We start from the raw sequence: 15,141 nt of genomic DNA, 5'->3' as shown, positions 1-15,141 counted from the left end.
GACTGGATTTGCCCAAGAATTTGTTCGTTCTGTACCTGGAGGGGAAATTACCAACACTGTATATAATCAGGTTGTGTTTTTAATTAATGCTGCAATGAATTTGTAAAAGATTTTGCTTTATAATTTGCCTACTGCATTTATACTTTTTATAACATAAATAAATTAAGTTTGTTTTTTAGGCTATTGAAAGATTTCGTTTCTTTTCCTATCTAATAAAAGATTGAGATAAACAAGAAATGGTACAACTATGGGTGATCAACTAGTTGTTGATAAATATTAATTACAATTCTGATAGCTTCATATACAGGGTTTGCGAGCTAGGCATTTAAAATAGGGTAGTAACAGACGAAAGTTCCATAGCACATACCGGTATTCAACAAATTGTGGAATTTTGTTTGTGTCAATAACAATAGCTTACAGAGGATTTAGAAATTAAGGGCCTTTCTTCTTGTGTGATAGAAGAGAAAGGAAAGTAAAGAAATGTCATCAGATTATAAAGAAATTTTCAACATTTTACTGTCCAAATAAAATTAAAAGAATAATTAATGTCTGTTATTCGTTAACAACAGAATATTAAATATACTATTAAAAAGCAGCAGAACACTTTTGTTTCACAACTTACTTTGTGGAATATTCTCTCCTGATATTAACATCAGTGGCATTTCCTCACTTGTAACCTGAAGACAACTACTAATTTTAAGTCTTTAATTACACATGAAATTGCCCTCTTCCATGCAAAGCTTAACATATAATGCTATTTTTTTATATTTATCTAAATCCTAATATTTGGCGACAATGGGCATGTATTGCAGTCTGTTCAGTTTCTTTTTCTGCACATGTGATGGTTCGCATGGCCACGAAGGCAATAAATATAAATGAGCTTTATGTCTGTTTCTCATGTGATCTTACCTGGCATCGTTTCCATGAAGATTAATTTTCCTTACAAGAGTACATCCAGATACTTTCTTGTTGTGACATTTTGAGAGTGCTGTAATAAAAAAGAACAATGCAAAACTATCATTTTGTGGGTTTGTGTTTTGTTTCCTTCTCTATTCTTACTTTATCAGTGATCATATTTAAAAGCAAATAGTTAACATTAACATTCACATTTCATTCCTGACCTTTTGCTAAATCTGCTTGTTTTGATTCAACAAATCTCACTGTAGCAGATGATAAAGTTGGTGCCCTCAAAGCTTGTGTGGCTTCCAGGAATGTTTCATCATCATCAAGACAGAATGTCTCACAGGCAAGCTGTGACATAAATACATTTGTCTCAGGTACACAAGAAATTAATTACTTTCTAAAAGGATGTACATGCAGTACAATGAATTAGAAATTAATAGTATCTACTTACACCGAATACATCTGATGCCCATTTTCTGAATGCCTGTTCTTGGCCACAAAGCTCGTCTCCGTGGGACAATTTCAGCAGACGTTCTCCTCCAAGTTCACCAAGTAAGTTATCAACATACTTCCCAAATGCGCAGAAATTTGGATATGCACTTGAGCCTAAGGCAAACACAGCAAACCTATAAAGGAGTAAGATATTATTAGTAACTGCTTATAGACAAATAGTTTGAAATCAGGAAAAAATAATGAAACATATACAATTGGCCATATACACTCCTGGAAATTGAAATAAGAACACCGTGAATTCATTGTCCCAGGAAGGGGAAACTTTATTGACACATTCCTGGGGTCAGATACATCACATGATTACACTGACAGAACCACAGGCACATAGACACAGGCAACAGAACATGCACAATGTCGGCACTAGTACAGTGTATATCCACCTTTCGCAGCAATGCAGGCTGCTATTCTCCCATGGAGACGATCGTAGAGATGCTGGATGTAGTCCTGTGGAACGGCTTGCCATGCCATTTCCACCTGGCGCCTCAGTTGGACCAGCGTTCGTGCTGGACGTGCAGACCGCGTGAGACGACGCTTCATCCAGTCCCAAACATGCTCAATGGGGGACAGATCCGGAGATCTTGCTGGCCAGGGTAGTTGACTTACACCTTCTAGAGCACGTTGGGTGGCACGGGATACATGCGGACGTGCATTGTCCTGTTGGAACAGCAAGTTCCCTTGCCGGTCTAGGAATGGTAGAACGATGGGTTCGATGACGGTTTGGATGGACCGTGCACTACTCAGTGTCCCCTCAACGATCACCAGTGGTGTACGGCCAGTCTAGGAGATCGCTCCCCACACCATGATGCCGGGTGTTGGCCCTGTGTGCCTCGGTCGTATGCAGTCCTGATTGTGGCACTCACCTGCACGGCGCCAAACACGCGTACGACCATCATTGGCACCAAGGCAGAAGCGACTCTCATCGCTGAAGACGACACGTCTCCATTCGTCCCTCCATTCACGCCTGTCGTGACACCACTGGAGGCGGGCTGCACGATGTTGGGGCGTGAGCGGAAGACGGCCTAACGGTGTGCGGGACCGTAGCTCAGCTTCATGGAGACGGTTGCGAATGGTCCTCGCCGATACCCCAGGAGCAACAGTGTCCCTAATTTGCTGGGAAGTGGCGGTGCGGTCCCCTACGGCACTGCGTAGGATCCTACGGTCTTGGCGTGCATCCGTGCATCTCTGCAGTCCGGTCCCAGGTCGACAGGCACGTGCACCTTCCGCCAACCACTGGCGACAACATCGATGTACTGTGGAGACCTCACACCCCACGTGTTGAGCAATTCGGCGGTACGTCCACCCGGCCTCCCGCATGCCCACTATACGCCCTCGCTCAAAGTCCGTCAACTGCACATACAGTTCACGTCCATGCTGTCGTGGCATGCTACCAGTGTTAAAGACTGTGATGGAGCTCCGTATGCCACGGCAAACTGGCTGACACTGACTGCGGCAGTGCACAAATGCTGCGCAGCTAGCGCCATTCGACGGCCAACACCGCGGTTCCTGGTGTGTCCGCTGTGCCGTGTGTGTGATCATTGCTTGTACAGCCCTCTCGCAGTGTCCGGAGCAAGTATGGTGGGTCTGACACACCGGTGTCAATGTGTTCTTTTTTCCATTTCCAGGACTGTATAAACCAAACATATACCTAGGGAACAAAGAAAAATAGTTAACCAGATAGCTATTGTTTTTCTTGTATTTAAACTGAAATGGAGTTTGTGTTTGTCAGAATAAATTTACCATAAAATGGCTCACGTAGTTGTATGATGAAAAACGAGCTCAATCAACATGCTTCCCTGAAAATTGTAACCTGAAAAATTCATTTTAAACTGCAAGACTTCACTGACTAGTTTGGTACCTCTAGATACCTTGCCCTGCTCTCTCTCTCTCTCTCTCTCTCTCTCGTTATAAATTAGAGTATTTGCTTCTTTTTCCACTCACAGTTTAACAAAAATCACATTAATCAGAAAAATCTACAAACATTTAACTAACCTGTAGTCTCAATGTTGCTACATTGGTGTTCTTTGTGATTATTATGTTATTTTTTATGGTTATGACTGTCAGCTTTGCAATTTCTATGATCTTTAACGTAATATTTTATACAAGTATAAAACCAAAGATTAAATTATTTATCAATATTATGAAAATGATAGTTGCTGCTCACTATATAGTGGAGATGCTGAGTCACTGATCGGGACAACTGAAAGACTGTCGGAAGTGGATCCTTCCCACTAACAGCAGATTTTCTGAACTGTGCAAATAATTATAAGTAAGCGAGGTTTCTTGTGTTATCAATGACCCTTTGAGACAAATGCTTAAAAAACTATCTCCTCTTGATTGCACTACTATAATGATCAATATGCTTATGCAAAGAGTCATGTAAGCAAGGTTGTTATACTATCATATGACTTGAGATAAGATCTTAAAAAAGGCTTGTGAAGTAAATTCTCCCTTTTAATTTCTTTTGAAGATAAACAGCTATTATACATTAAAACAAAATTTGTTATGAATTAACTAACTGCTGTTTTCAATTAACAAATTCATGAAGGAACAAGAGTGTGACACACACAATGAGGTCAGTGACCAATTCCATTTATTTTGTGTATTTTGATGAAAATGTGACTTTACCTGAGGTATGCAAAGTAGCTGTAAGAGTTCAGTTCCCCACATGTTACAAAATGTGTGTAAATGTGGTGTGAGGTTTTAGAGTGTTCCTACAATGAGAGAATCACAGTTCGTATACACATTAGATACACACTTTCACTGATGATAACTGATATTATATTTCTCATGCCGTAGCTTATAATAAAATTGTGAAATGATGGGGTGGGTGTAATTATGCTTGTTTATTAACAAAAATTTGTAACTAAACTTTTTTATAAACGACGCCAGAAAAATCTTTATTTGTCAGTTACTGTTTACTGAAGTTACTAAAATGCATTCCTTCAGCAACACACTTGTTTCACTTCAGTAAGTGGTAGCATTTTCCTCCTCTGTTGCCTGTTTACATCAGCATCATGGCATCACACTTATTTGCTGTTACTTTTGATATTATCATTGATTTTCCTGAGCGTTATGTATTTTTGGTGTGGCTTGGTGGTTCAGTGCCAGACTTCATATTCAAAGGTCTAGGGTTAAGTAATGAAATGTCACAAAGAGAATGTGTTCAAAGAGGGACAACACCAGGATGTCTAACAGACACACTTATTTACAAGAAAGACATGGGCACATCTGTGTGCATCAAGACCACAGAGCAGTAACAAGGAACTTACAGTGCTTTGTTAATGAGATATTAACTATAATTCAATTTTCCAATGAATCATTAGTAGTAGTAATAGCAATAATGGTGGTGGCAGTGGTAGTAGTAGTAGTAGTAGTAGTGGTAGTAGTAGTAAATAAAAAAAATAGTACACCCTTTTAGAGGGCTCCAATTCACTCAAGATTTATTCTTGCGACAGTGAATATGGAGTACATGAAATGATTACATTTACAGATCAATAGCACAAGCTTTCTCTGCCTCATGATGACTGGGTGTTGTGTGCTGTCCTTAGGTTAGTTAGGTTTAAGTAGTTCTAAGTTCTAGGGGACTGATAACCATAGATGTTAAGTCCCATAGTGGTCAGAGCCATTTGAACCATTTGAATAGGACAAGCAGTTCTGAGGTACTAGGTATCAACCCATGCTGCAACACCCATATTAGTACATGGTGTAGCCTCCATGGGCAGCAATGTAAACGCTGACTCTGACATCTAGTCGATCATGCAGAGGGTGAATACTACCCTGGGGCACGTTATCCCATGCCTGCTTGACTTATTCACGTAGTTCTGCAAGAACTGCTGGTTGACGGGTCGCATGAGTTACTTCTCTTCCCATCACATCCCCCCTGTGCTCGTTTGGAAATAACTCCGGAGATTGTACTGGCCAGGGAAATTGCTGCACATCTTGCAAAGCACGTGGAGTTTCATGGGCAGTGCGTGGGCGAGCACTATACTGTTGGAAAACACATCACCTTCTTGTTGCATGAACAGAAAAGGAAGGATCTAACAACATTCTGCATGCACCGAATCGTGGTTACGTCCCCTCAAGAAACACCAAATGTGAATGAGAGTTATGGCTTATCACATGCCAGATATAAGGCCTGGGGTGGGGCCAGTGTGTCTTGCATGGATGAACTATATGAGACAGCACTCTACAGGCCTACACTGCACGTGCAAATGACCATTGTTTGCGTGCAGACATAATCTGCTTTCATCAGTGGAGACAAGACCATGACGCACCATTCTGTCTTCCAATTGATCCTGCGATGGCACCAGTTAAGTAGTGTATGTCAATGCTGTGGCACAAGTGGAAGATGGGCTACAGGTGTGCTTGGCTGTAGCCCCACTGATAATAACCAGTTCACAATAGTTCATGTTGACACGTCTGGACTCACAAGCCCTATTATATGTGCTGTGATAGCTCTACGATCTGCCACTGCTGCCCTTACAATATGACAATCCTGGTGGGGGTCTGTGCTGTGTATGTCAACAACCTTGTCTATGGGTGTGAGAATGTTGACATGACCACTGATACCAGCATCATTGCACACCTGATACAGCTCATCCAACATGTGTGGCAATTCTCCAAAAGGACCATCCCATCACTTGGAGGGCCACAATTTGACCCCTTTCAAACTCGCTCACTTGGTTGTAGGAAGCACAAGTGTGTCTTTGTGGCATGGTTGCCTGCTTGCTTCGCACAAGCTGTTCCTCACTTGACATTGTTATATGGGCATCAGACCTTAGGTTTACAAAATGCCCACGGTGCATCATTTTTATGGTAAGTGACACATCACAAGAAGCCTCCTGGCTGTGAACATTCCCTATTAAAGGGTAGATACAGATGATGCTCTGGTATCTATGCCACTAGGCTATCTTTTGGCTGATGACATTGAAACCATTATCAGTACATCTACTATCACCCAGGTGGCACATGCCATCATTGGATCAAAATTGACAATGTCTTTCCAGGTGTACTAATTTTTTTCTGGCAGTGTAATTTTGACTTACTGCCTGTTGGTTTCTGTCCTTGAATGTTTATCTGACATCTGCTTAACCATCTCCCTGATGTCTCAGCAACAAAAGTGGCTGGCATTGCCTAAGGTTCATCATCCACGGCTGGTGGTGTACTGGAGTTGAGGTCACAGCCACAGATTATAGTACCTGTCACATAAATGTCTAAGGCTTTTTCCCTGGTCATTACCACTGTGCTTTTTCCCTTGCTACCTGCAACAAGCTGTAGCATGGGAATCCAGGATCTGTTTAATTTGAGGCTTTCATCCTTCTTGTTGAAACTATTATCATGTTTGCCAAATTCTATGCCCTTGGATGTCACAGCTCTTCTCCACAGCGAGATCCTACATGTCAACAAATTTTATTATGTGGTCCTCCTCATACAGCACATGATCTGTCACAACCAATTCATGATGGATCACCCAGTCATTTGAATTAGGCTCTTCCACATGTTCATAGTATGCAGTATATTACCAACATTGTGAGTGGGTCTCTTTGGCCGTTTGCCAATCTGAGACACTCTTTGATCTTCTTGGTCAGTTTGTAAACAGCCTTTACACTATGTTTGCACAACGTATAACTGATTCTATCTGTCACTCTGGGGGTGTATGACAGAAAGCCCATACTTGAAAGTTCTTCTTGTGATGTGTCATTTACCATAAAAATGACGCACTGTGGGCATTTTGTAAACCTAAGGTCTGATGCCCATACATCAATGTCATGCGAGGAACAGCTTGTCAATATCATAAGACATCTGAACAGTGTCCGTGGCAACATAAAATATACTGTCTAGGTAGAAAAGGATCAACAGCTATCCTTTTTAGATGTGCTGGTGATAAGGGAGGGTGAGAACTGATACACACTGACCAATATGTGCACAAACTGTCAAGTCATCACCTCAACAACAATTGCATAGTAAGTATCATAAAACCTAACACTCAGCCAAGTGATACAGTGTCACAACTGCAGTTTCGATACTTCTGCCATACTTCCCCAGGGTAATGGACAGAATCAACCATATATTGCGTAACCCCAGAATAAAGACTATTTTCAAGCAGATCAAGAAGAGCACATATTGTCTTAGGTTGGCAAAGGACAATAGGGTTTCACCACAATGTTAGTAATATACCACACACCATGTTCATGTGGGAAGGTCTATGCTGGAATGGCAGGGCAATCCATCAACACTATGATCACTGAACGTAAACGGTATTGCAGGTTGCTCTATCAGCCATGATAGAGCAAGTGCTGTGCGAGGCAGAACATGTAATAAAAGTCACTGACACAGCAGGTCTTGCTGTGGACAAGAGCTACCACAGCTGCCTGTTCAGAGAACACAAAAATCCACAAACATGGCAATAATTCGAACAAGGAGGAGGTGGATGGATCCTGGACACCCATGCTGAAGCAAACAATCATTTTAGGTAGTAAGGGAAGAAATGCAGAGGTAATTATCAGGGAAAATCCCTCAGACATTGACACAATAGCTATATATAATCTCAAGCCGCAGGCTCAACTCCAATCTACCACCAGCATTTGAGGGTGAATCTTTGATGATGTATAAAATAGGAAGTTGGGACCACTCCATCTGATATGACTGCACTCCTGTCAATACTTAATTTTAAATATTTATACTAGCTATAGGTAATACATACATGGTCTAAGCACAAATCTGTCAAAAATTAAACACACTTGGAATCATTGCAATGTATTATGCAAACAATTGTTATAGATATGTTGAGTCCTACAGTCCCACTAGTTTCATTAAAAACCATGTTATTTAAGATATATCAAGAATTGAAATTATTACTACAGCAAGACTTTGAAAATTCTGTGTGAGCTAATATGTATTTATAGCCACCCCTCATTGAAAAGGCTGCCATCTCAATTTTTAAGAAACATACTTTGGTTCCTTGAAACTAATTAACTTAACAGACAACTGTAATCAAAGTTCAGATACACCTAAAACTACTTTAGCTATCTACACTGTTATGCGTGCTAGATTCCTTTATACTTCAACCGTTCTATTTTTCAAAATCAGATGGCACCTTTAATTAAGAACTTGCATCAATGACTGTAAATCTAAATATGGCAGCTGTACTTGTAAATGGGTTATTCACAATCTGAATGCATAACATGGTTGTGTGATCTTTTGTATTTTCTGAAACCACCACATATTTCACTAACAAAATTATAATCATAACATATAGCTCAATCTAATCAGTAAAATCTAATCTAGCCCTTTTTCAAAATATTATGCAGTTTCATAAGTAACATTTTTTACACCAGTCTTTGTAAGACAACCCCCACCCCAAAACAATCAGTCCTAGGCGAGTTAGTAAATGAGCAACATCTATGTCAAGCAACAGTGACGTAACATAGTCATGAAAGTCTGGGCTAGCAACACTGTAAAGAAGTCTGCCACCAGTGATGTTCACTCAATGCATCTGTGTGACTAAATATGTCAACTTTAGTGAAGTGTATGATTATGAATTTCTTTCGGTGACTATATTGGTGGATTAATAGTATTTTGAAATAGCATTACAGTTATTACTCTCTAAATATTTATAAATTTCTTTGACTTCCTCAATAACTTGTAGGAGTGCACTGTTTCAATGGCACACACCTGCTGTGTTCTGTGACAACTGTATTTGTTAGTATTCTACTTGATTGTTCTGTCACTGACATACTGACGAGTGGAGAGGTGGAGCTACTTACTTGCATAAAACGTGATGTGAAACTGAATTTCATCATCCTAACATCTATAGAGATAATAAATGTCGAAAAAGTGACATTACTTGAAAATTTATGTAATGTATATCATTAGCACAATTCCCAGAAATCTATTTACAGCTGTTTGACCAATGAGTCTCCAAGGGTTTAATGAACAATGCAGATATGTACTGTCACAAATGTCAGCCACTTATGCTGATGAACAGCCAATACATAAGTTGCCACAAAAGCCTCAACAATTTTGTAATAGTAGTTTTATTCATCTGTAAAAAAAGATCAATTTTATAAGATGATGCTGGAAGTCATGTGGCATTGCAGTTTAAGAACACACACACCCACCCACCCACCCACACACACACACACACACACACACACACACACACACATACACACACACACAAGGTTATTCCTATAATTACTTACAAGTCTAGTTCAGCAGGGGTGGTATAGGCCCTATTCAGGAAGAGCTTCAGGATTTGATGAGGATTGTTTAACGCATTAATCCATAATGTGATAACTGGCAAATGCAAAGGGGAAGGTTCTAAAATTGGGTGTATGGATTTCTGCTTGTTTGTCTACAACTGGCTTGTGAACAACACCAGTCATTCTTATCCTGTATCATTAATGGGGATAAGAAATGGTTTCTTTCTGCTAACATAAGGCACAAAAAGGAATGGTCAAGACCAAACAAAGCAGCAACTTCTCATATGCAAACCTGCACACATCCACAAAGATAAGGTATGCATCTGGTGGAACGGTGACTGTGTGGTGTACTGTGAATTAATTCACCACAGTGTAAACATCACTGATGACCTTTGTTGTCAACAAATGGACTGTTTGGAGATGGATTCTAAGAACAATGACCAGGAACATGGCATAAGGTGATGCTATTCCACGATAATGCCTCTCCGTGTTCTGCTAGACTGACAAAAAACTTTAAACATGATTTTGGTTGGAAAGTCATTCTGCACCCACACTATTCACCAGATCTTGCACCCTCAGAGTTTCACCCTTTTTGCTCTCTATACAACAATCATCACAGAGCTTCCCTTCCTGATGAAAATGCGCTCCAAACATGGCTCAATGAGTTCACCTCAAAACCACGTGATTCCTACAGCTGCAGAATTGAAAAGTTACCCCAGCATTGACAGATATTATAAATAGTGTAGGAGATTATATTATTAATGACTAAAGTCTCTGTTAAGTGTATCTGTTGTGTTTATTAAACTTATGGAACAATGCTACAAACTTGTACACCAATCCAATACTATTTTGTTTATATGTACTTGCATTGATGTTATTTAATAATGTAAAAAGCTAGTGCTATGTTGTTGATTTACTTCTCAACACCAATCACTAAGGCATGCACTACAGATACATTTTTCCATGTTGTAGCACTATACACATGAACAGCTTACAGAAGGACCATGACAATGATGATTACCATTTTGCGTACCACACTTTCCATTTGCCTTTGGTGTTTAAGCAAGCATAGTTTTGAAGCACATGCCAAGAATTTGTGAGGCAGTCTTATCTGGAGATTATGTGGAGCACACTGAGGAGATCCATTTGAGAGAAACACGTAACATTTAACATTCATTAACTGTCTCACTCCGGGATGTGCGAGAATATTCTTAAGAGGAGGTTTGGTGATGAATTACGTGTTGAGAAACACTGAAAAACAGTGGGTGAAAATGAGATGCAGAAAACTACTGAGAATGATGGATGATGTTTGTATGATGATAATAATATCTGACTTTATAAGTTATCTGTTATGGCAAGTATTTTCAAAGCTGCAAATCTATGATATCTATGATGAAGCACTAAGAAGGTGCTTCAGATATCTGGGAAGCAGGCTAACAAAGAAAGGAATCATCAAAGATGGAATTTTAGAGAGGATACAGAATTGCTCAAAATTTTATATTGTGTATTGGACACAATTAGGAATTAGAAAATATCTACCAAAGCAAAGATAATGGTGGACATGTACTAGTTTTGACCTAAGCATTAGAATGTTGAACTGGAACAAAGAAAGATCTGAGCAGAATATAAGTGACAGAAATGCGCTTTCTGCGAGGGATCCTTGGTAAGATGATTAGGACCAGGATAAGTAGTGAAACAATATGCAGCACACTTCCAATCAGTCCTCTAGAAGAACCTATGGGGGGGGGGGGGGGGGGGATTGGCTTAAATGGTTTGGTAACGTTAAAAGAATGGGGCAAGAAAGACTTCGAAGAATAGTTCCGGAATGGACAAAATCTGGAAGAAGATAAATTGGATGACCACGAACAAAATGGGGGGGGGGGGGTGGGGCGGCAAGTGAAGGATGATGTCAACTGAAGAGGCCTACAATGAGATAATATGCCGAACGATGGAATGTACGAGAAATGTGAAGACTGGAAGAGGCTATGTCACCAGCCTGCATAAGCAGATCCATTTCAGGAAGGGAGGAGGAGGATGAGGAGGAGGAGGAGGAGGAGGAGAAGGAGAAGAAGAAGAAGAAGAGTCAATCACAGCATACGAAAAGTGACCTCGTCAGCAAATTATAGATAACAATTGTATTCTTGCTAGTCTCAAATAATCTGCCTTTGCTCCGAGTACGGTACGTTGCTGTTTATGAGGGTGTAGTTAGGCAGGAGCCTTACACCACTGTTTAAGTTGTTGGGAGTGATACAGGCAGCAATATTTATTTTGTTGCTTGTAACCATTATTTAATGCCCCCATACACGATCGAACAATTTGTGAAAGTTTACTAGGTAGCCTACGTAATGTATGTGACCATGTACAGTGCCGTTTGATGTGTTTATCATGCATGGACGTGTTTGAGAGAAATTTTGACTAACAGCACATTTGGTAAGATGGCAGATTTTGTTTGTGCTGGTGTCTCGGCGCGCATGATTACAGAAAATGAGTTTTATTACAATTATCTTAAGTACAGCACAAATTTTTGCACTCTGAGGAAGTTAACGTAATCAAAAGGTTCTGGGTGGAATATTTCTTTTACCAAATTTTCACGAGTATATTTCTCTCTCTCAATTTCCACCATTTTCTTGACCAGCATCTTGTTTCCTTTATCTTCTTTACACACTAGTGTCAAAGGAAATGCAAGAATTGCTTTGTCAAATTACTTCGCGAGACGAACAGCGTCTGCTTCAGATGAGTCAATAAACTGACATACGGGTACTTTGTTGGTACATGTATTACGAGCTTGTTTGACAAACTCACGGACACAAAAGAACGAAATGACAGACAAGTTCGATCGTGTGCCGGGATTGTTACTGTTGGTTTACTATCACGTGTCGTGTGCTCTGGCTGCCAGAAACAAATCGAGCAGCCGCGATCTTGATTTAAATGCCTGTGTCGCTAAAGTTTCGTAGTATATGCTTGCACGATACGAAATTAGTCAGTTTCGGTGGCACACGGTATTACAGAACTCTCCAAACCGCGGTTGTCGGCACGGTACGGTTTGTTGCGCTACAGCTGCAGGAAGTACGATAACTGTACATAAAACAGTTACGAAACTAAAACTGCGGATGTTTTCACTTCCTGCTTCATAATGAGCACCGCCACTATTGGCAAAAGTAGGGGAGGTTTTTTCTTCTTTTTTATAAAAAAAGCTTACAGGTTTCTAATTATTGAAACAGCCGAACGCAATAACATGTTTAGTAAATTACAACATACACTCCTGGAAATGGAAAAAAGAACACATTGACACCGGTGTGTCAGACCCACCATATTTGCTCCGGACACTGCGAGAGGGCTGTACAAGCAATGATCACATGCACGGCACAGCGGACACACCAGGAACCGCGGTGTTGGCCGTCGAATGACGCTAGCTGCGCAGCATTTGTGCACCGCCGCCGTCAGTGTCAGCCAGTTTGCCGTGGCATACGGAGCTCCATCGCAGTCTGTAACACTGGTAGCATGCCGCGACAGCGTGGACGTGAACCGTATGTGCAGTTGACGGACTTTGAGCGAGGGCGTATAGTGGGCATGCGGAAGGCCGGGTGGACGTACCGCCGAATTGCTCAACACGTGGGGCGTGAGGTCTCCACAGTACATCGATGTTGTCGCCAGTGGTCGGCGGAAGGTGCACGTGCCCGTCGACCTGGGACCGGACCGCAGCGACGCACGGATGCACGCCAAGACCGTAGGATCCTACGCAGTGCCGTAGGGGACCGCACCGCCACTTCCCAGCAAATTAGGGACACTGTTGCTCCTGGGGTATCGGCGAGGACCATTCGCAACCGTCTCCATGAAGCTGGGCTACGGTCCCGCACACCGTTAGGCCGTCTTCCGCTCACGCCCCAACATCGTGCAGCCCGCCTCCAGTGGTGTCGCGACAGGCGTGAATGGAGGGACGAATGGAGACGTGTCGTCTTCAGCGATGAGAGTCGCTTCTGCCTTGGTGCCAATGATGGTCGTATGCGTGTTTGGCGCCGTGCAGGTGAGCGCCACAATAAGGACTGCATACGACCGAGGCACACAGGGCCAACACCCGGCATCATGGTGTGGGGAGCGATCTCCTACACTGGCCGTACACCACTGGTGATCGTCGAGGGGACACTGAATAGTGCACGGTACACCCAAACCGTCATCGAACCCATCGTTCTACCATTCCTAGACCGGCAAGGGAACTTGCTGTTCCAACAGGACAATGCACGTCCGCATGTATCCCGTGCCACCCAACGTGCTCTAGAAGGTGTAAGTCAACTACCCTGGCCAGCAAGATCTCCGGATCTGTCCCCCATTGAGCATGTTTGGGACTGGATGAAGCGTCGTCTCACGCGGTCTGCACGTCCAGCACGAACGCTGGTCCAACTGAGGCGCCAGGTGGAAATGGCATGGCAAGCCGTTCCACAGGACTACATCCAGCATCTCTACGATCGTCTCCATGGGAGAATAGCAGCCTGCATTGCTGCGAAAGGTGGATATACACTGTACTAGTGCCGACATTGTGCATGCTGTGTTGCCTGTGTCTATGTGCCTGTGGTTCTGTCAGTGTGATCATGTGATGTATCTGACCCCAGGAATGTGTCAATAAAGTTTCCCCTTCCTGGGACAATGAATTCACGGTGTTCTTATTTCAATTTCCAGGAGTGTAGATCCACCGAATCTAATGTTGTTATAAGCAGTAACAACGATGACATGGAAGAAAACTAAATTACTGCTTGCAAAGAAACGCAATATGGGAGGAAAGAGGTAAGTAACGTAGAATCAGTTTGCAAAACCATCTTTGGTTTCCAATACCGTACTTTCATCTTTACCTGTATCCCGCACTGCTCAAACAACCTTTAAGGAAAATTATTGTAACAAGGTACTATTGGATGTGTGTTCATCACGATGCCACATATGATTTACTGAAGATCTTTTTGACTGAAGAAGATGCAGTGCTTTTTGTGTATGTAGATCCTTACAAATGTTCGTCTGCTAATATGAGCAAGACACAGGCAATGAACAGAGCTGCCAACAGCTTCGGAAATAATGCTGTAAACACGTACATTGTTTGATACTGAGGGCACTTCTGTAATAGGCCCCCGATACTCACATCAAAATTTTAGACTTTGGTAGCAGTATAGTTGTGATTTGCCGAAGACAACCAACAATACTATGCGAACTAGTTGTTATGATAACAGACCCCTTCCGACCCTAATGGTTGGGAACCACTGGCATCGTAACCCAGTCGGACTACAATGAAAGATGTTTGTGCTGTGGATCAATACAATATATAGGTGGAATTTCGGTTAGCAAGGAAGATATTGTTTCTTTATTAAATTGGTTAGTTTTTATAGAACAGAAACGTAACTACATACAACGCTGTACGTAGTATTTCTGGTTAAAATGGCAGCTGTAATGGCTAATGTTGAGAAATCGGAAGAAAAATTGCCTGATAAAGAGTTCGCTCACGAAATAGACGATGGGGAGGCGGAAGAAGGAACACCTG

General features: G+C 41.7%; 1 protein-coding gene across 1 annotated transcript in view; it reads right to left on the bottom strand.

Moving 5' to 3' along the window:
* Positions 1-15,141, bottom strand: part of LOC124555160 (nitric oxide synthase, salivary gland) — a 693,873-nt gene that overhangs the window by 39,950 nt on the left and 638,782 nt on the right. Inside the window, exons 15-17 of the mRNA XM_047129021.1 lie at positions 1,355-1,529; positions 1,122-1,251; positions 910-988 (exon numbers count right to left, since the gene is read on the bottom strand). Coding sequence (XP_046984977.1) covers positions 910-988; positions 1,122-1,251; positions 1,355-1,529 — 384 coding nt within the window. The remainder of the gene's footprint in view (positions 1-909; positions 989-1,121; positions 1,252-1,354; positions 1,530-15,141) is intronic.

This window comes from Schistocerca americana, chromosome 1 (genome assembly GCF_021461395.2).
Source record: "Schistocerca americana isolate TAMUIC-IGC-003095 chromosome 1, iqSchAmer2.1, whole genome shotgun sequence".
Classification (NCBI taxonomy): domain Eukaryota; kingdom Metazoa; phylum Arthropoda; class Insecta; order Orthoptera; family Acrididae; genus Schistocerca; species Schistocerca americana.
The sequence above is the reverse complement of the archived record's forward strand: the minus strand, read 5'-3'. Positions and strand labels throughout refer to the sequence as shown.